General features: G+C 42.6%; 1 protein-coding gene across 3 annotated transcripts in view; it reads right to left on the bottom strand.

Annotated features, from left to right (window-relative positions):
- LOC138962487 (NADP-dependent malic enzyme-like) overlaps positions 1 to 20,608 on the bottom strand; it is a 68,338-nt gene extending 47,730 nt beyond the window's left edge. For all 3 annotated transcript variants that reach the window (XR_011454524.1, XM_070334334.1, XM_070334333.1), the window contains exons 1-3: positions 20,394 to 20,608; positions 17,105 to 17,206; positions 12,769 to 12,950 (exon numbers count right to left, since the gene is read on the bottom strand). Coding sequence is in view for 2 of the 3 variants with exons in the window: in XM_070334334.1 (XP_070190435.1) it covers positions 12,769 to 12,950; positions 17,105 to 17,206; positions 20,394 to 20,483 (374 nt within the window). In the remaining variant the exon portion in view is untranslated. The remainder of the gene's footprint in view (positions 1 to 12,768; positions 12,951 to 17,104; positions 17,207 to 20,393) is intronic.
- Positions 20,609 to 21,727: the final 1,119 nt, after the last annotated feature.

Below are 21,727 nucleotides of genomic sequence, written 5' to 3'. Positions count from 1 at the left end.
TTTACACAAGTTTTCTATGCTTATGGCATCTGTGAATGAAGGTATTGTTCGAAAGTTGTCAGTTTATGTGTACAAAGCATTTCGGCTACGTAGTGTTGTTATGTCTTAGTTCATGTAAGCCTACGATATATTTTATTTGAAATGTAATGTTTTAGTTCGTGTATGATTTATTTCATTTGATTTGTGTGCAAATGTCATTATGTCATTGTATATATGTTTACCCCCCCTCATAAGGGGCTATGGCCAAAATGAGTAAACAATCCAATCCAATCCAATCCAATCTCTCTCTCTCTCTCTCTCTTTATCTTTATCTTTATATATCTCTCTCTCTCTCTCTCTCTCTCTCTCTCTCTCTCTCTCTCTCTCTCTCTCTCTCTCTCTCTCTCTCTCTCTCTCTCTCTCTCTCTCTCTCTCTCTTTTGTTGCTCTGGCTGTCTTTCAGTCTCTGTCTGCCTTTCTGTGTGTCTGTCTCTCAATCTCTATCTCACTGTCGCTCTTTTTATCTGCCTGCCAGTCTGCTAGCCTGGCTGGGTGTCTTTCTGTGTCTGTCTGTCTCTCTCTCTATCTCTATATCACTGTCGCTCTTTTTATCTGCCTGCCTGTTTGCTAGCTTGGCTGGCTGGGTGGCTTTCTGTCTGTGTCTGTCTGTCTGTCTGTGTCTGTCTGTCACTGTCACTCTGAAAAAAAAGGCTTTCATTCGCAATACATCTTTTACCAAAGCATGGATCGAGTGCCCTACCACACATTTTGTATTTGTGTTTTCAGGTATGACGTTCTCCAGTGTGGTCCTGTTGAAAAGCTCATTAAGAAGAGGAGTTGTGCTCAACAAACCCCTGTCTACTATGTCACCATCGAGGAAACTTTCGACGTCATCAAGCGCGCTCATATCTCGACGGGCCATGGTGGGCGTGATCGAATGATCAAAGAAACACAAAGGAAATATGCAAACATTAGTACCAAATCGCTCGAGCTTTTCAAGTCTTGTGTTATTCCCTGTAACATATATATGTCTGTCATTGGTTGACCGGTAAACGTGTGCGTGTGTGTGTGGGGGGGGGGCAGCTCTCTGTCTGTTTCTGTATCTATGTGCCGGTCTATCTGTGTGCGGTTATATACTCGTGCTTAACATACACGAATAATTATTTCTATGACCCAGATTTCTTATCATTCGCGAACAAGTTTCTTTCATAATGCAAATTTTCTTATTGGTTCACCCTCATGAGATGTAAATTTGTGATACACTGCATTACTCAATACTTCTTATCCTTGGTACATTCTTATCCCAAGCGCTGAGTAGTTGGCAACATCGAAGAGTATGCTGTGTGTGTGTGTGTGCGTGTGCGTTTGCGTGCGGGTCTCTCTCTCTCTCTCTCTCTCTCTCTCTCTCTCTCTCTCTCTCTCTCTCTCTCTCTCTCTCTCTCTCTCTCTCTCTCTCTCTCTCTCTCTCTCTCTCTCTCTCTTTGAAACACTACACCCGCGTGCATATCATCTCCACTCAACTAATCCCATCGCAAATCTTCGCCCAACAAGCGACATGTCCTGAATGCTAAATGAAGCATTTGATTTCCGTTTTTACCCTATAGTTTACGTCACGGCACTGAGTGATGGTTTAATCACAGGCACGCGCAATTACCAGCAGAAGATTAATCCTCAAAAGCCCCTTTTGTCTCTTTACAGGTTAACGACGTGGGCAGACGTTAAAGACGCCTTCATTCTCGTGTAAGCCATCGTGTAAACCACCACAGATCTGCCAATGTGTTCTATATGGAATAAAAGCATCCTTCCACTTGGACTCATACCAAAACTATGCAGACTGGCTACTACTTGTGCAAAATGACAGTTTGGTTTTAAATATGTGTAAGTGACACCAATGTCATGCTGCAAAATTAATTGAGGAAACAATTTTCACCTCTGCACAGAAAACAGGCTGTAGATGTTTGGCATGTTACCATGTTGAAGCAAACTCTATCTTATGCTAGCAAATCTGTGGTGGTTTTCACGACTTAAGGGAAGAAAGGCTTCCGTAAAATGACGGAGCGCGTTTGTCTGTAGCCTGTCTCCCTCTCCCCGCTGTTATTGGTGCAGATGTATTTGTCATGATACGCCAACCCCTTGGAGGCAAATTGTAAACCACTTCACTTTTTTTTGTTCTAGTCATTATTTATGGATGATCTGAAAGGCACTGTGTAGCTGAGCATGCGAGCACCGATATGATTTACGCACTCACGTATCTGATCGTAAGCTTGCGCTTCAGATAATAATTTGTTTGAGTTGACAATCTCATCAGTTTGCTGTCTCTCTACTTCGTTTTTGTCATGATCGCTCGTCAAAGATGTGCCTGTCGACAGGCCGCCATATTGTGGTTAATGAATATAAATGGCTCATGCAAATCCCCGAAATGATGGGTTTTGCAAATTCGGCCTCTATTCCTGAGGTAGCGCAAGACTTGTCACTGACTGAGACCGTTCAACTTTACCACCACCTTGTCCATGTGACGGTTTCGTATTTTTCAAGATCCTTCGCTTGCACTGACCAATTTCTACAGCATAGGACAGTCCAGTCCATTGGATGGTAATCAATCTCTTCGTATTTAAGACAGGAAACAGCAGCCAGCTATCGCCTCCATTTATTGCCGAGGAGCTAATAGCTAAAAAGACGTTCTCGCAGACATGTACTTGCATCTGTTGTTAAAAGCCCTTTCCAGTTCATTGGCGGGCGGAGCTCCCGCTTGGCGGTGAGACTGCTCAAACAATTAGCGCCACTTTGTCCCACGGTCAGGACTGTCGAGTCGATCACAAATCAATAACTGGCAGGCTTTGACGTTCCCAGATAAGCTTTCATTACAGCTCCAGACAGTTGTAATGGTCCGACATTCTGGAAAATACTGTTTTCCGGTTTTGTATAATAGTACCCGCGATTCCTTCCGATGCCCGGTACGCTTTTTTTACAGGAACAAAAAGTTAGACTGAAAAGACATACGGTGCCATGCACGAAGAAGGGCTGAAGTGGTTATTAGTTACTGTAGGTTGCTTGTCCCATATTTGAGGGCTGGTTGAAAAGAAGCTAATTTGTATTGCTTATGCCACAACCCTCGTAAAATAAAATTTGATTTGATGAATTCATCGATTACAGGTCTCTCTCTCTCTCTCGTGCATGTGTGTAGGTATGCGAGCGCACGCTCGCGCGCGCGAGAATGTATGTGTGTATATGTGTGCATGTGTGTGTGTGCATGTGTGTGTGTGCGTGTGTGTGTGTGTGTGTGTGTGTGTGTATGTGTGTGTGTGAGTTTGTGTGTGCGTGTGTGTGTATTAAAACGAGGGTGTGTGTGTGTGTGTGTGTATGTGCGCAGTCTTTGCTTTCGTTTACAATTATTCTCTGTATAAGTTCCAAGGACAGGTTGGAAGATTAGGCTGGCCTAAAACCTTTATCCTTATGTAATAAAGTTCTGCGTTCTGAGCTCCCTCCCTCCCTCCCTCCCTCCCTCCCTCCCTCCCTCTCTCCCTCCCTCCCTCCCTCCCTCCCTCCCTCCCTCCCTCCCTCCCTCCCTCCCTCCCTCCCTCCCTCCCTCCCTCCCTCCCTCCCTCCCTCCCTCCCTCCCTCCCTCCCTCCCTCCCTCCCTCCCTCCCTCCCTCCCTCCCTCCCTCCCTCTCCCTCTCTCTCTCTCTCTCTCTCTCTCTCTCTCTCTCTCTCTCTCTCTCTCTCTCTCTCTCTCTCTCTCTCTCTCTCTCTCTCTCTCTCTCTCTCTCTCTCTCTCTCTCTCCAGCCGTGTGTGCATGTCAGTACAGTGTATGTGTTATTGGGTGGGGAGGATCGGGGAGCGTTGGCTAAACAAGTAGGACGTCAATGGATTTGGGAGAGTGAGACACGACTGAGAGGATAGTTGAGGGGAGAGGCCGGTGGAAGGATAGAGGAAAAGGGTAAGCAGAAGGAGGTAAATTTACCCTCATAACAGCGTCATGGAGCATTCGGAACCCAAATCCATTTTCCACCGAGACAAGCTGGCAGCAAACGACACTTCGCAAGCATCCACACGCAGGCCTACGACTTAGCTCCGACCTGCTCTGTTTGACGGACATGAAAGGGGTCATTCAGCGGCCCTCATCTTTTCAAGGTTGGACATCGCCCAGAGAACGTCTTAGCAGATGCAGAGAGCCTTGGGGCCTGACAATAAATCTCAGAAATCGATCGTGACCTCATCAAAGTGTGACAGACTCCTGTCGTGGCCGGACGGGCCAACGGTCCGTTTCACAGCACGTTCTACGTGAGGTTTTGTTTTGTTTTTTGCTTTCATCTTCCTTGGCGCTTTACTTGCCTGGTGTCCCTGGCGGTTCTGTCTCTTCTCCTTTCTTTCTCTCCGAATATCTCCCTCTTTCTGTTTGCCCCCTCCCCTATTCCTCACTCTGCTCCTGTGATGAATGGAAAGGAGGATCGATTCAAAATGTAGAGTTTCTTCTTTCTTCCTTTTCCTGCTTTCTGTCTGTCGTTTCTTTCTTTCCTTGCAAATTTCTCCGTCTTTCTTTTCCCCCTTGTCCTCTTCTTCTTCCTCCAAGTCCTGTTTATGGCGAGAAACATGGAAAGGAGGGACAATTCGGATTGCAGCGACTGATTTGTAATCACATTCTCTTTTTTTCCTTCTTCGCCTTCTCGGGTTCGCATTGTTCTTTTACGTTCGAGGGGATGCATTGAAAGGAGAAATAATTATGACTGTGGCAAATAACGTTCCACATTATGTTTCAGCTTCCTCTTCCTGTTATATCTTCCTCTACCTCCTTCTCCTCCTGCCCCTTCCTCCGTTATACTGTTCATCTTCATGAACTTCTATTTTTCCTTCACCCTATAGTACTGTGTTGGGTAAGATACACGAAAAGGAGAGGATCAGTTCAGACGGTAGCGAATTACACCCTAGATCTTGTTCCCTTCTCTCCCCCCACCCCCCCCCCTCTCTCTCTCTCTCTCTCTCTCTCTCTCTCTCTCTCTCTCTCTCTCTCTCTCTCTCTCTCTCTCTCTCTCTCTCTCTCTCTCTCTCTCTCTCTCTCTCTCTCTCTCTCTCTCTCTCTCTCTCTCTCTCTCTCTCTCTCTCTCTCTCTCTCTCTCTCTCTCTCTCTCTGAGTAGTTCTTACACATTGTTTACAAAATTGTTTGATTCTCAAGTCCAACCGATTGTGCAATATGGTGCTGAGATTTGGGATTTCCAAAAAGGTACTGAAATAGAAAAACTACATTTATTCGCCATGAAACGATTCCTACATGTAGACATGAGAACACCAAACGACCTTGTGTATGGTGAATTGGGAAGATTCCCAATATATCTAAACTCATATGTAAAGTGCATTACATATTGGCTAAAACTAACAAGAATGGAAAATTCTAAGATCCCATGTAAAGCATACAAAGTTCTCTATAATTTAGATTGTAATGGCAAGATTACATGGGCGACGGATGTTCGAAAGTGTTTGTTCTCTCATGGGTTTGCAGATGTATGGTACAACCAAGGGGTGGACAGTATTGGTGGTTTTCTAAAATGTTTCAGACAGCGATTGATAGATTGCAGATGGCAAGACTGGAACGACCATATGCAAAGCAGTGATCGATTTTCTACATACAGATTGTTTAAGACCACAAGCAGTACTGAAGCGTATATAGATATGGAAATGAACAGCTATGTGAAAAGTGCATTAACTAAATTCAGGTTCGGTGTATCGGATCTTGCTGTACACAGGTGTAGGTATAGTGTACGGAGTGAGGAAGATTTGTTGTGTCGTCTGTGTAAATTGGCTGAAGAAAATGAAATACATTTTATGTTCTGCTGTCCTGCACTACGTGACCTAAGAGTATTATTGATAAAGCCAAAATATTATAACCATCCATGTATGTACCGATATACTTTGCTTATGTCTACTGGAAATGTCAGTCAAATATCCAAATTAGCACAATATATTTATCAGGGAATGAAAAGATTAATCACTGTGACATGATCTATGTACACATGTATTACTGTTTGATGTATACAAATTTGGGTCATTTATGAAACACAATATTTGCTATGATTATGTTGTATATGGACGCATACCCTTCAGAAGGGGCTCTGGCCTAAAACTGAATAAACTTTCGTATTCGTATTCGTATTCTCTCTCTCTCTCTCTCTCTCTCTCTCTCTCTCTCTCTCTCTCTCTCTCTCTCTCTCTCTTCCGTTTTCTCTCTCTGTCTCTTGTTCTCTGTCTGTCTGTCTCTTTCTTTTCTTTCTCCCGTGCTTGTTTTGTCATTGTGCTGTTTGTTTGCTTATTTGTTCGTGTGTTTGTTTATTTTTCTGGGTTTTTGTTCCACTTGTTTATCATTTATTCGAATTTTGTATCAGATTTAAGGACAGGTTGTAAGAAAAGGCGTAGCCTTAAACCTATATCCTTGGAAAATAAAGTTCCATCTCTCTGTCTAGGCGAGCGAAGGTGAGACGATACCCTAAAACCAACCACCAACTCAAATTACGTGGTTCTCAAATTGATTTAACTGGTTCATTGATCGATTGATTGTTTGATTGATTGATTGATTGATTGATTGATTATTTCATTCCGTCAGTCAATCGTTATATCATTAATCCGTTTAAATATGAATATTTGTTTAAGCTAAATGGCTCACTAGCCTCTGATAATGATGAAAGCATAAGCGTCCATAACAACATGCATTTGCCATATCAGCAACATATGTTTACTTTGCCCCTCCCAGTTTGAGAATGCTCTGCACCATCAATGCATACGTAGTGTAACGGTGTAGGCTTATATTTTGCACAGCAGAAATAGAGTTTCTGTTTATCTGAGCGGTGACCCAGCGGTGACCCAGCGCCTGGTAGTGGACACAACACTTAATCTTACACTGACCGATTTTCACCCGGCAAGGTGAATAGTAGTGCGGCTCAGTATTAGACGGGCTGGCCGTTAGAATGCAAGTCAACATTTGAGGCCGAGTAACACGACCAATTGTGACACCAATGCCACCGCATTTTCTTCTACTCTATAGATAAAGTGAAGTGCTAAGCTCAAATGTTGAGGGAAGGGTGGCACACTGTGGGGTTTGTCTGTTCTGTCGGCCTTACTCGGATGATTCGTTTCCTGATATATCATCAATAATCGTTCATTGTGAGTACAAAATGCAAGCAGTTTTTACAATGTAGAATTTTTTAATTTTTTAATTATTTATTTGTTTTGGCAAAAATACGCAGACAAGCGTAAATGTCACGAACAGCTGTTGCACTGAAATACTGTATTCAATTTGTAAAGTTCACTGTCTTCGGTAAAACAATTTTACAAGCACATGACACTAGTATTAAAGGCACAGTAAGCCTCCCGTAAACCATCACAGAGCTCCCCGAGCGTCTACATACAGTACAAGCATACTTCCATTTAAACGCTCACCGAACGGGAACATCCTGGCTGCTTTCTGTCGAGCGTGAGAAATTTTCAAAGAATTTATTTTCGTGGACTTGGCCCTTTACAACAATGGCGCCTCGTTTTGGTGCTGGACGGCTGTTATGAATATCCCGGAAATCACGCCCGGACAGTAAGCCTCCCGTAAACCATCACAGATACTGTCAGGCTTTTACACACAGTACAAACACCCTTCCATTTGAACGCTCACCAAACGGGAACATCCTAGGTGCCCTACGTAAAGAGCGAGCAATTCTTAAAGAATTAATTTTGCAGATTGTCTCGAACACTTTTTGGACCCATCCTGAACTCAGGTCAAAAATGAGTTACTTCCCTTAAACTGGCGATAGCCGTGGATCGATGATTATCAGAATGTTTTTGGACCGTGGTGCGTTTTTGCGCTAGACCTAACTTTTAAAATCTAAATGATAAATTGACAGCTTGTTACACAAACATTCTTTAATCATTAAAGAATTCTTTTTTCATCAAGACAAGATCAGTGCAATTCGAAGTTGTGAAAGTTTGAAAAAAGAAAAGCCCGGAAGCAGGGTCACGCAAGGGTCGTAGCAGACGACGGTTTATGCGGCATATCGCCGTTCCTCTCAACAGTCAAAAGCCATCGCTAGAGTTCTTGTGAACCACAGCCGTTTGTTTCGTGCATAAAAACGTGCTATTGTAGATAAGCTCACATCGAGTCGCATTCAAATGACTAACTGACGACTACATTGTGAAAAAGGAAAACTGGATCACACGGGTTCACGATGGCTCAGGGGTAAGATAAACCACGCAAAAATAAATTCTTTGAAAATTGTTCGCTCTTTAAGGAAGGCACCAAGGATGTTCTCAATCGGTGAGTGTTTAAATGAAAGGGTGTTTGTACTGTGTGTAAAAGCCTGACCGTATCTGTGATGGTTTACGGGAGGCTCACTGTGCCTTTAAACTACAATGTAACAGATGTGTGTACACATAGATTATACAGCAGACTTCTATTTCTGCTACGCACAGTCCACAAAGCATGCTATTCAGTCTATTGTGTAAAACCACCCGAGCCAGCAGAAACGCTACAAAACCAAAGCTACCGTACAGGTTTGAAGCGAATGCATTGGAAGCAGGGGGAAAGACCAACCTGGCTATCGAGAAATTTTCCTCATTAGGCATACAATTCTCTCCTGAAAAATGTCCACATAAAGTAACTTCTGCCTCAAAGAGCTGACTGTCACAGAATTGAGCTGAAACGAAGTCTCTATTTTTGCGATACCTGGATCCCTGCCGGGCTAACTGAGAAATCCTCAAACAGTACTTCAAAGTTTCTTTGACTTGCAACAGAAAAAAATGATAAACCCTACTTTACATATAGGTGTCCGCAATAACCATTAATTTTCTCCAGACAGAAAACAATTTACAAGCTTTCACCATGACGGCTGAGGTGATGCATATATATATCCGAAAGGATGGCCATAGCGAAAGATTCAACCACATCCTGGTTTTAGCAAAAAGAAGCCGAAGCGTTTTAACATTAGCCGAAATCAGCTGGCAATTACTGGCCGGTGTGAGGAACTCTCTCTCTCTCTCTCTCTCTCTCTCTCTCTCTCTCTCTCTCTCTCTCTCTCTCTCTCTCTCTCTCTCTCTCTCCAGGGCCGGACTACCGGGGGGGTTATGGGGGTTGCGCAACCCCCCCCCTAGCCTAAACATGTACCTTACTTATTTAATTTTTTATTTTTTATTATTGCTTATTTTATGCCGTTTCATGCAAGGAGCGACCATTTTCCTATCTCAGAATATGACCTACCCGTCAGCTTCAGGGGGCTTCGCCCCCTGACCCCCACAACGAGGGGGGGGGTGGTGGGTTCTAGGGTTTCCGGACCCCCCCCCCAGCCAAAAAATAAAAATATTGAATGAGGTATGCATTTCTTTATTTTACATTGAGTTTCAATTTTTGGGGTATTAATCAGTGACAAAATCTGCTGCCTGAAACTGGTAATGATCATCCTCAGAATGCACCAGATTGCACCATTTTGCATCCTTTTTTTCAAAATTTTCCGGGGGGGCATGCCCCCGGACCCCCCTAGCAAGCTAGGCGCTTCGCGCCTTCACACCCATATCTTCACAATATACTTTTGAACAAAACCAGTCATAAAATGAACTGATCCGCCCCTGCCGCCAGGGGGGACATCCCCCTGGGCCACCACTGGCAACCCCCCCCCTCCTCTTCGCCTAGTCCGGCCCTGCTCTCTCTCTCTCTCTCTCTCTCTCTAATTATGTGTGCGCGCGCGCGTGTGTGTGTGTATGACACAGCCCCCCCCCCTTTTTTTTGCTTTTGTCTCTTGTCCAAAAATAACTTATATTTGCCGATCGTTCTTTGTACTTGGTTGTCACTCGAACTCACAAACATAGATCACCAAACTGTCACTGACTGTTTGTTTAAAGGCACAGTACGCCTCCCGTAAACCATCACAGATACTGTCAGGCTTTTACACACAGTACAAACACGCTTCCATTTGAACGCTCACCGAACGGGAACATCCTAGGTGCCCTACGTAAAGAGCGAGCAATTTTCAAAGAATTAATTTTGCGGATTGTCTGATAACAAAATTGGACCGTGGTGCGTTTTGGTGCTAGACCTAACTTTTAAAATCTAAATAATAAATTGACAGCTTGTTACACAAACATTCTTAAATCATAAAAGAATTCTTTTTTTCATCAAGACAAGATCAGTACAATTCGAAGTTTTGAAAGTTTGAAAAAAAGAAAAGCCCGGAAGCAGGGTCACGCAAGGTCGTGGTTCTCGTAGCAGACTCGTAGTAGGTTTATGCCTATCGCCAGTTCCTCTGAACAGTCAAAAGCCATCGCTAGAGTTCTTGTGAATCACAGCCGTTTGTTTCGTTTAGATTCAGAGGTACATAATAACGTGTTATTGCAGATAAACTTACAGCGAGTCGAATTCAAATTACAAACTGACGACTACATTGTTAAACAAGTCGCGTAAGGCGAAATTACTACATTTAGTCAAGCTGTGGAACTCACAGAATGAAACTGAACGCACTGCATTTTTTCACAATGACCGTAGTCCGCCGCTAGTGCAAAAGGCAGTGAAAGTAAGGTGCCTGTTCAGCGCGGTAGCGGTTGCGCTGTGCTGCATAGCACGCTTTACTGTACCGCTCTTCGTTTTAACTTTCTGAGCGTGTTTGTAATCCAAACATATCATATCTATATGTTTTTGGAATCAAGAACCGACAAGGAATAAGATGAAATTGTTTTTAAAACGATTTCGGAAATTTAATTTTAATCATAATTTTTATATTTTTAATTTTCCGAGCTTGTTTTTAATCCGATTATAACATATTTATATGTTTTTGGAATCAGAACATGATGAAGAATAAGATGAACGTAAATTTGGATCGTTTTATTAAAAACATTTTTTTTTTACAATTTTCAGATTTTTATAATGACCAAAGTCATTAATTAATTTTTAAGCCACCAAGCTGAAATGCAATACCAAAGTCCGGCCTTCGTCGAAGATTGCTTGGCCAAAATTTAAATCAAATTGATTGAAAAATGAGGGTGTGACAGTGCCGCCTCAACTTTTACAAAATGCCGGATATGACGTCATCAAAGACATTTATCGCAAAAATGAAAAAAACGTCCGGGGATATCATTCCCAGAAACTCTCATGTAAAATTTCATAAAGATTGGTCCAGTAGTTTAGTCTGAATCGCTCTACACACACACACACACACACACAGACACACACACACACACACACACACACACACACACACACACAGACAGACAGACACACACACACACACACACACACACATACACCACACCCTCGTCTCGATTCCCCCCTCTACGTTAAAACATTTAGTCAAAACTTGACTAAATGTAAAAAGGAAACTGGATCACAAGGGTTCACAATGGCTCAGGGGTAAGATAAACCACGCAAAAATAAATTCTTTGAAAATTGCTCGCTCTTTATAGAGGGCACCTAGGATGTTCTCAAGCGGTGAGTGTTTAAATGAAAGGGTATTTGTACTCGGTGAGTGTTTAAATGAAAGGGTGTTTGTACTGTGTGTAAAAGCCTGACAGTATCTGTGATGGTTTACGGGAGGCTTTTTGTGCCTTTAAGCTTGTATGTCTGGCAATGAAAATATGGCCTAGAGGACAGTGAAAATGGAATGTTGAGTCGTCACGCCAGCATATCATGATGACGCAAGCAGTTTTCTGCCCGAAGGACTAATGGTGCCTGCCCCAAGAGAAATAAGATACAACTCGTTTTGCAGTCTTGTTTTCTTGAGTTCACAGCAGAGTTGGGGACAGAAAATTAGGTTAAGTGTTCAGAATATTTACTCTCGCATTTGGAATACAAACTTCTTCTACCACCCACCGCCACTGTTGTTGTTGTTTTTTGTCTCTCCACCATCACCCTTCACACACACACACACACACGCATGTGTGTGACTAAGCCCAGAGCCTATTTTTCACACCCTTACCTGGTTCAAATGTTCATGTGTGACGCCGAGATGTCTGTTGATATTATCAAATCAACATTCAATAGAGGATAAAGCACGTATATAGGATATGAGCGACGTTTTGTCACTTGTGATTTTATTACAAAGTGAAAGTTATGGTTTTGTAGAAAATCGATACAGGAGGAGCAATACCGCGGAATAGAATGCTTTGGTACAACACACACACTCACACACACACACACACACACACACACACACACACCAAAATACAGTTAAAGGCCCAGTCTGCCTGTTAGTTAGTTAGCCTAAAGTTAGTTCTAGCGCCAAAAGGAGGCGTCGGATTGTGATACTAGACACGCAAAAATAAATTCTTTGAAAAATGCTCGCTCTTTACGGAGGGCATCTAGGATGTACTCAAGCGGTGAGTGGGTGTTTGTACTTTGTGTAAACCCCTGACAGTGTCTGTGACCAGAAACTGATGGTTTACGTGAACCTGAATATGCCTTTAGCATGTGAATTTTATTCAAAACTTGACAACTCCAATGTTTCTGGTCTAAATTAGGTACTTACTAACCATATTCGCGAGCACTTGTTTCGAACGCTTTCTGTGTTCAAATCGACCGTTGTTTTCTGTACTTTTGGGGGGAAAGGTAAGGCCGAAGAATTGTGTTTAAATCTTGTATACACAGAAAGTAAAAAAAGTAAGAAACACATTAACATCTACGTGTAATCTTGGTTTTGATCATGCAGGAATGATGAAAGTAGCTCAGAAGTTTTGTTTCAGCTTCTAAACAAACAAACAAACAAGTAAGTAAACAAACAAACAAACAAACAATAAGCAAACCCGCGAAAACTCAACAAAAAGTATGTGCTTGTCACCTTGGTTTTCTGAAGATCATGCCGAACTTCTGACAGGCGAGGCCGACGGTGGGCGTGTAGATGACGGGCATCATGAGCTCGACGTTCTCGGTGACCACGCGGTAGAAGAGCTTCTCGTTGCAGTCCTGCAGGCCCATCAGGTAGATGAAGCGGTCCAGGTTGTCGTCCCAACGGTTGAAGTTCTGCAACGTGTCAAGCAGCAAAGTCGGGTCCAAGATCTCGTCATGTGGAAATACTCGATATAAAAGCATGGATCAAATACATAGTTGTATTTACTATCTATTGTAAGCTGTTTGGTGAGCATAACGCTCTCAGAGATGTATGTGAACCATATCGGGACATCATTGTTTTGGCGCTAGTTTGTAATAGGCGAAGCAACCCGATGTAACGATTACATCTTTCCCCTGTGGTCATAGTTCGATGCCCGGTCACTGCGCATGCGTGAACAAGATGAAGTAATCTCACCACGTGTATACACGAGGTCAGTTTTCTGCCTCGGTCATATTTCGATGCCGGTCAGTTTCCTGGGTTGGCTGGTAACATGTCTTGAACTTGTTTTCCGAGCACTCATGGAGCTGCTCGCGTTTTAAGAGACAACTAAGTTTGCCATTTACAGTTAAATTGCTATTTTACTGACAATAGTGTCCGGATTTGGTGAAATTGAGATCTTTCTTATGATTGAAAAAGTTTTAAAACTCGTCCGACGACATCGGACAAATCTCGGATCTTTCACATGACTGAGAAGTAGTGAAGCAGTTTTCTCATTACTTCGGTGAACTCGAATTAAATTAACAAATTATACGTTCACAACAGCCAAAGACATTACTATTTTATTTAATTTTGAGATGTACAGCTACAGCCTCTTGAGTTATGAGTTTATTGATCTTTTCAAACGCATTGGTCTTTTATTTAGTGTTTTTTAAGCCATAGTTAAAATGTAAAGCACTGATGTAGAGCACAAAGCTGTATGGTTTACTTTATATTTAAAGCTGTCATCATATTAACCCCCCCCCCTCCACACACACTCACACATGGTAGGCATGTTCGTTCAAATTGTTGGAGTAGCACGCAAAAAAAGCTAGTCTGTCCGCTCATAAGCAAGGTGTCGAGTGAAATGCAAACGCTGACCTCAGCGGAAGTGGCGTCATAGTTTTGGGCATGCGCAGTGACCGGCATCGAAATATGACCACAGGGGAAAGATGTAAACGTTACACCGGCATTTGGAAGGGACCATGATTGCGCCGAGCGCTCTCTAATTTGATGGACGCTCCAGGTTGAACACCAAAATGAGCATTTTTGAGGTTTCATGGCGCTTTAGCGGTTGCCGCCGGCACACTGATTTGACTTTACTCTTGCTTGGGAGTTAGCCAAACTAAGACCGAGAGGAATGGTGCTAGTGGGTTTCTGTTCAGTGTGGAGTTTGAGCGGTCAAGTGGAAGCGAGCTACTATGAAAAGCCTGGCTCAGTCGGTGTGACGGACTGTGGTGCTTTGCATGGGCAGGAAGGCATCTTTCAATAACGAGGTGAAGTTGATGGAGAAAGAGAGAAGACGTTCAGGCGAGAAAAAAGATGGTGAGCCTATAGATAGAGGCTGGAATTCTTCCGAAAAAGGCCCAGTGAAAGTCTCGTCGTTTAATCAGGTTTTCGTTCTCGTCTCCAGGATGAGACTGCCAGTAACACCTGAGGCCGACAGTTATTCTCCAAAAACGGATTTATCTTTTAATCAGATTGACGTCAACAGAGTGTTTTACTTTTTCTCTCTCTCAAAAATAGCACTCTGAGACCTGGGCCTGACCACCAATTACGCGTTCTTCTTTCCCAGCGTCTTCCAACCCCAACCCCCCCCCCCCCCCCCCCCCCCACTTACCCACCTCCTTCTAACACTTTGACACCTCTGTTTCTATGCTACTGTAGAGTCTTAATGTCGGTACTTAAGCTAGCTGTGTTTTCGTATTGCGCATATGATAATACACGTTTTTCTACCATAATGATTTCTAAAATGAAGACAAAACGAACTTTTCTGGACACACGCTGTTGGTAGTTTGTAGAATAATAGCCTGACGCGCATATCCAAAGGAGACATTAATGATTTTAAAGACAACAAACAGTCAACAAAAAACATTAAAACATTGCAGCTCGCTTTTGTGCGGCATCGATTTTCTCAATGCTGCCCTTGACCATTGTGTAAATCATGTCCTGTCTCCCCTTGGGGGAAAAACACACATTTTTGGATCGAGTGCAAACTGCCTTGTCACAAAAGGGGGTCACAGTTTCAAAAGCTAACCCCCTTTTATGTGGGATAGTATTTTCATCCCCTCAAGCCTGAAATTCATTTTGTAAAGTCTACTTCGCGAAGTCGAGTTCACGAAGCTGGCTGCACGAAGCTTTGGCACTAAATTGTTGGTAAAAAGACTTCACGAAGTCTTCGCGTGGTTGACATTGGGCTAAATTAAGGACAGGCTTAACGCGAGCACAGATACCCTAAATGAGGTTTTGCTCGCAATAGGCCTATGTGAACCGTTCCCACAAAAGGATAACAAAATATCATATTTGACATATATATATGGTCTTTTTAATATCCAGAGAGAGAGAGAGAGAGAGAGAGAGAGAGAGAGAGAGAGAGAGAGAGAGAGAGAGAGAGAGAGAGAGAGAGAGAGAGAGAGAGAGAGATGCTCTTCACTGGAATTATGCATGCCATAGCAGTTTGATCATTCTTGGTTTGTCCACTATGCATGCCACAGTAGTTTGCTCATTCTTGGTTTGTCCTGTATGCATGCGACACTTCATATGTTTTTACATTTAGTCAAGTTTTGACTAAATGTTTTAACGTAGAGGGGGGAATCGAGACGAGGGTCGTGGTGTATGTGCGTGTGTGTGTGTGTGTGTGTGTGTGTGTGTAGAGCGATTCAGACTAAACTACTGGACCGATCTTTATGAAATATGACATGAGAGTTCCTGGGTATGAAATCCCCGAACGTTTTTTTCATTTTTTTGATAAATGTCTTTGATGACGTCATATCCGGCTTTTCGTGAAAGTTGAGGCGGCACTGTCACGCCCTCATTTTTCAACCAAATTGGTTGAAATTTTGGTCAAGTAATCTTCGACAAAGCCCGGACTTCGGTATTGCATTTCAGCTTGGTGGCTTAAAAATTAATTAATGACTTTGGTCATTAAAAATCTGAAAATTGTAAAAAAAAAATAAAAATTTATAAAACGATCCAAATTTACATTCATCTTATTCTCCATCATTTTCTGATTCCAAAAACATATAAATATGTTATATTTGGATTAAAAACAAGCTCTGAAAATTAAATATATAAAAATTATTATCAAATATAAATTGTCGAAATCAATTTAAAAACACTTTCATCTTATTCCTTGTCGGTTCCTGATTCCAAAAACATATAGATATGATATATTTGGATTAAAAACACGCTCAGAAAGTTAAAACAAAGAGAGGTACAGAAAAGCGTGCTATCCTTCTTAGCGCAACTACTACCCCGCTCTTCTTGTCAATTTCACTGCCTTTGCCATGAGCGGTGGACTGACGATGCTACGAGTATACGGTCTTGCTGAAAAATGGCATTGCGTTCAGTTTCATTCTGTGTGTTCGACAGCTACTTGACTAAATGTTGTGTTTTCGCCTTACGCGACTTGTTTTCCGTTAAGTATGCCTTTATAATTGATGTTTTGTTCAGTATACCTGTGACAATTTATAAATGTGGTTCGTTCAGTATGCAAGCACCACTTTATATAATTGAGGTTTCGTTCAGTATGCAAGCAACACTTTATAATTGTGGTTTCGTACAGTATGCAAGCAACACTTTATATAATTGAGGTTTCGTTCAATATGCAAGCAACACTTTATAATTGAGATTTCGTTCAGTATGCATGCGACAATTTATTATTGAGGTTTCGTTCAGTATGCAAGCAACACTTTATAATTGAGATTTCGTTCAGTATGCAAGCAACACTTTATAATCGAGGGTTTGTTCAGTATGCAAGCAACACTTTATATAATTGAGGTTTCGTTCAGTATGCAAGCAACACTTTATAATTGAGGTTTTGTTCTGTGACTATGCAAGCAACAATTTATATAATTGAGGTTTCGTTCAGTATGCAAGCAACACTTTATAATTGTGGTTTCATACAGTATGCAAGCAACACTTTATATAATTGAGGTTTCGTTCAGTATGCAAGCAACACTTAATAATTGAGGTTTCGTACAGTGTGCATGCGACAATTCATAATTGTGGTTTCGTTCAGTTTGCATGCAACAATTCATAATTGTGGTTTCGTTCGGAACGCATGCAACAGTGACAGTGTTACGCTTACCTGCATGACCTGGTACACCTGCTGGTCCTGGTGCAGGAAGACGGCCGGCATCAAGCCATGTATGCCCAGGATCTGACGCTCGTGCAGCGTGAAGGCCAGACCCTACCAACAACGAAGCACCGGTTCAAGTGGCAATCACACACACACAAACACTCATTTTTAATGAGTGTATCCTCACTATGCACACACACACACACACACACACACATACACACACACACACACAAACGCGCGCACGCATAGTACGCACGCACACACAAACGTTCACACACACACACTTTCACACTCTCTCTCTCTCTCAACCCACACAGCAAAGTATATTCTGTTCACTGGAAGTTGATGTTCTGCGCGAAGTTAGAATCCGGTTCCATTCTAGAATGGACCGGGTCCAAGTTGGAATTCTAACCCTGCGCAAGTACAGGGGTGCCATTCTAGAATGGTACCCTTGTTGCTGGTCCATTCTAGAATCGGCCGTGCGCAAGGTTGGAATTTGGGTCCAAGTTGGAATAGTCATTTCAGTTAGACTATCACACAGCCAAAGCCACAAATGTGGATTTTCTGTTTGTTTTTGTTTTTTGTGTGTTTGGTTGGGTTTTTTTACACTTTACTCAAAGACATCGTGAATTGGGATTGGGATGTTCTGAAAGTGATTACGATTTTGAGAGACACTCAGCACTGATCGCTACGAACGGAAATTTCCGGACTGACAGTGTTTTGCCGATCTCGCTTGTAACTTTTAATCTTATTCATATACATGAAGTTGGTCTTCTGAATTGTGAAGATAAAGTCTTTAGCTTTGTATCGATATATAATATGACTATATAGTTTGAGCGAGGGAAAGGCTTTTTTTATTTTTTTATTTTTTAAACTAGCTTTAACGTTCTATCAGGCATGCGCCTCTTAAGAACGGTGCTGCTTTGACCACAAGACTCGCAGCCATAGCAAACCCCTCGTTATGAGCGCCGACCACAACGAAAGCAATTGGCTGCGGTGGGCCCCACGAAAATCGGCAAAGGCGAGGCTAGTTTCTGTAGAAAATCGTCTCTGTTTTCTCCAAAATGACATATCATCCCATAACTGGCGTTTGTATTTCGACATAAGGTCTTGTGGCATCTAATCATCGATTTCATTCTTTCATTTGATTCATTTGTGAACGCTGAGCTTCGAGTATTTATGCTTTTCAGGGAAATTTTTTGAAAATTCTGACTTTCCACAGTTATTACGGAAAATCAAGCTTGTCAATCAAGATGCTGTGAATTGGAATGTCATTACTAATCATTAGTTGACCTCTGGCTCAAGTGGTGTCATCTTGCTACACGGTTGAATTGCAATTCGTCAATCTCTGCCGTCACTGGGCACTGAGAACGTCAGGAGCCTGTATTTTTTTCAAGGGCAATTAGAGGTTATTTGAAAGTATGACATGGTATAATTTTGTGGTTTTGGAGAGACAAATTAATTGACTGTCATTGCAATGAGGCTTGGTCAGAAATAAAGGGTATTCACTGATTTTAAGCTACAATTCAGTTGCTTGGAAATGACAGACCTCCAATCCATTTGTAAATCAAGTGAACTCTCTTGAATGATTGGTACTTCCTCTACAAATAAATGTGCACCAGGATATAATTCTTGGAACTTTGTTCTTTTGTGTAGTAGTAATGCAGGGTTGTAGGAGTTTGAAACGTGGGCATATCACAGTTTGGAAGGTAGGGATTCTGATAGATTAAATAAAAACTGTCAAACTTTTAGGCATGGAATTCCCCTTTGAGAGTATTTGTTGTGGTAGTACTACTACTATGAATTGCTTTCAATGTTTTCCCATAATATTATAAAACCAGACAAAAGTTGTTGTTGATTTCTGTTTTTGTTAATGTCAACTTTTTTTTTAAACCTGTGACAACAGCTCTATAACTCACTCTGTCCTTCTGTTGGTCTGTGTGTCGGTTAGTCGGTCTGACCGTCTGTCTGTCTGTCTGTCAAAAAAATTGTCAAAAAACCGGACATTTCCGAGAGGGAGACAGCGCTGACATTGCAAGCGGCCGCAACCGGCTCTCATCACAAAAACAACTGCCCTGCAAACATTACCGCCCTGGTAGTCCCCCTTGCTATGGTCTGCCTTTGTTTATTGCGTACTCAGGAGTGTCAACTTTCTTGACATGACATGACATCGCAAGATCGCCAAAGGATTTTTTCAGGGGTAGACAAATCAGCCCCATTTTATCAAAGGGAAGGTGCAGGTGGAGATAATTAAAGGGAAGACAACTCTGTCTTACCTACAAACATTACGGCCCCCTTTATTCACTCTCGCGATGAATGGACCAGCAACAAGGGTACCATTCTAGAATGGCACCCCTGTACTTGCGCAGGGTTAGAATTCCAACTTGGACCCGGTCCATTCTAGAATGGAACCGGATTCTAACTTCGCGCAGAACATTGATATTCATTTTCATTCCGATCACAAGTCCAGTGCTCTACCATCTGATCTTTTCAAACTTCGTCAAACTGACTATATGATGCCCGTGTTTGGGTGGAATAATGTATTTGTTATTTATTCGTCAGGGGAGTAACATTTTTGACCTAAATGTTGACTCGGAGCACACCTGTGGTTGGAAGTAATTTTCTCGAGTAGTTTTTTCGTAAAGGGAGTACAATTTTCGTACGAAATATCTCCTCGGGAGTAAAAATCTCGTGGGAGTAATTTTCTCGTGTTACACCGGATCAACTGACCGAACATTTAGGCGTATTATCCTATAGCGGATTTTTGCTGCGTCATCTAAACTCAAGCTGGAGTACAAATCCAGCTATGCAGCGTAGTACTGTCAGTCGTATCTCATTGAATTAGTGAATACCCTTTCAAAGTAAACAGATCCACACGTTTGATTACAGACCAAGAAATTAAAGGCCGTACGCTTGCACACACTTTGTGGGGAAATGAATGAAAATCAATGTGGTCCCAAAACGGCAACGTTAATACTAGTCAGCCAGAGAGAAGCTGACCGAATCTGGCACAAATCAATGCCACAGTGGTTGGCCTTATCATGGGGGGGGGGAGTGTTCCAGAGAACGGTTACTGCAGCGATCGTTGTCATTTCGTCAGTTATGGCGCCTGACAGTACTTTGATGAATGGAATGACAGCTCAACCCAGCAAGAAGTACGTCAGATTTTAAGACAGGAATAGAAGAGGCGAGTTTCTCGTGAACCCGGTGAGCAAATACCATCCGCGTTGAAGGCTGGGAATCGACTACTCATGGTGACAAAATCTGTGTGATAAAGATCAAACTGCGACGATACCTTGTTCAATAGAGGATCTCTCATGATGTCAACTCCTCGCACACGCGGGCACGACTTGCTGAGAGGATCAGCTGGATCAGGCGCAGACATTATGCGGACAAAATGTTCCAAAACTTCAAACAAACTTATCACAAAGCCGGTTAGCTCTTCTTCCCCTTTCGAACTGTACGCGCAGCAGACGACACCAACTGGTTAGTTGTGAAGCAAACGATTGTGTCAGCTGATCAGTCACGTGGTGCATAAATTTATATAGCCGGCGTTGCCTCCCTTGGACTGTCACAGAAAACTCGCCGCAAAGCACTGTGCCTGTGTCAGTCAGTGCCGCGAAATGTATGCCTGTGTGTGTTGATCTTGACTAAACGTTTTTATATCGCTTCACGCGACTTGTTACTTTTAGTCTGTTACAGTTTTACATATTTACGCAATAGCAAAATCGTCTGAAACATGTGGACAGAAACCCCCCGCGGGTTAGGGGGAAGAATTTACCCGATGCTGAGGGCCCCAAAGGGGGGGGTATCATCACGATCACGGGAAGGGAAATTTTAGCTTTCACGATCACAGTTACCTTGATTTTTGTTTTCACGATCACAAACACCTTGACGAATAGAGGATCATAGAGTGATACAGCTGTGAAAAATGTACGCTGAAAATAAAATGCTTTGCAATAATGCCCATCACGATCACGAACACAAATGACGATCACGATCACGAGACTTGATTTTTTTGTCATCACGGATCACGGGCAAAGTCCCATCACGATCACAGAAATGGAAACTCGGCAATCACGGTCACAGAAAGGTAAAAAAACGCCAATCACGATCACGATTTTAAACCCTTTGGGGCCCTCGATGCTCCCCAGCGAGGCAACAAACGGATTATGTTTCTCCTTTTACCCTTGTTAATGTTTCTTGTGTAGAATATAGTCAATGTTTGTAAAGATTTTAGTCAATTCGATGTTAAGTCCTTTGTACTGGAAACTTGCATTCTCCCAGTAAGGTCATATATTGTACTACGTTGCAAGCCCCTGGAGCAATTTTTTGATTAGTGCTCAGGGGCGGATCAGTTCATTTTAGGGGGGGGGGGGGGGGGTGTCCAAAAGTATATTGTGAAGATATGGGTGTGATGGCGCGAAGCGCCGAGCCGACGGCGCGAAGCGCCGAGCTTGCTAAGGGGGTCAGGTGGCATGCCCCCCCGGAACATTTTGAAAAAAAGGATGCAAAATGGTGCAATCTGAGGATGATCATTACCAGTTTCAGGCAGCAGATTTTGTCACTGATTAATACCCCAAAAATATTTTTATTTTTTGGCTAGGGGGGGGTCCGGAAACCCCAGAA

Source organism: Littorina saxatilis, linkage group LG3 (assembly GCF_037325665.1).
Source record: "Littorina saxatilis isolate snail1 linkage group LG3, US_GU_Lsax_2.0, whole genome shotgun sequence".
NCBI lineage: Eukaryota > Metazoa > Mollusca > Gastropoda > Littorinimorpha > Littorinidae > Littorina > Littorina saxatilis.
Note: the sequence above shows the minus strand (reverse complement) of the source record. Positions and strands in the feature narration are given on the sequence as shown.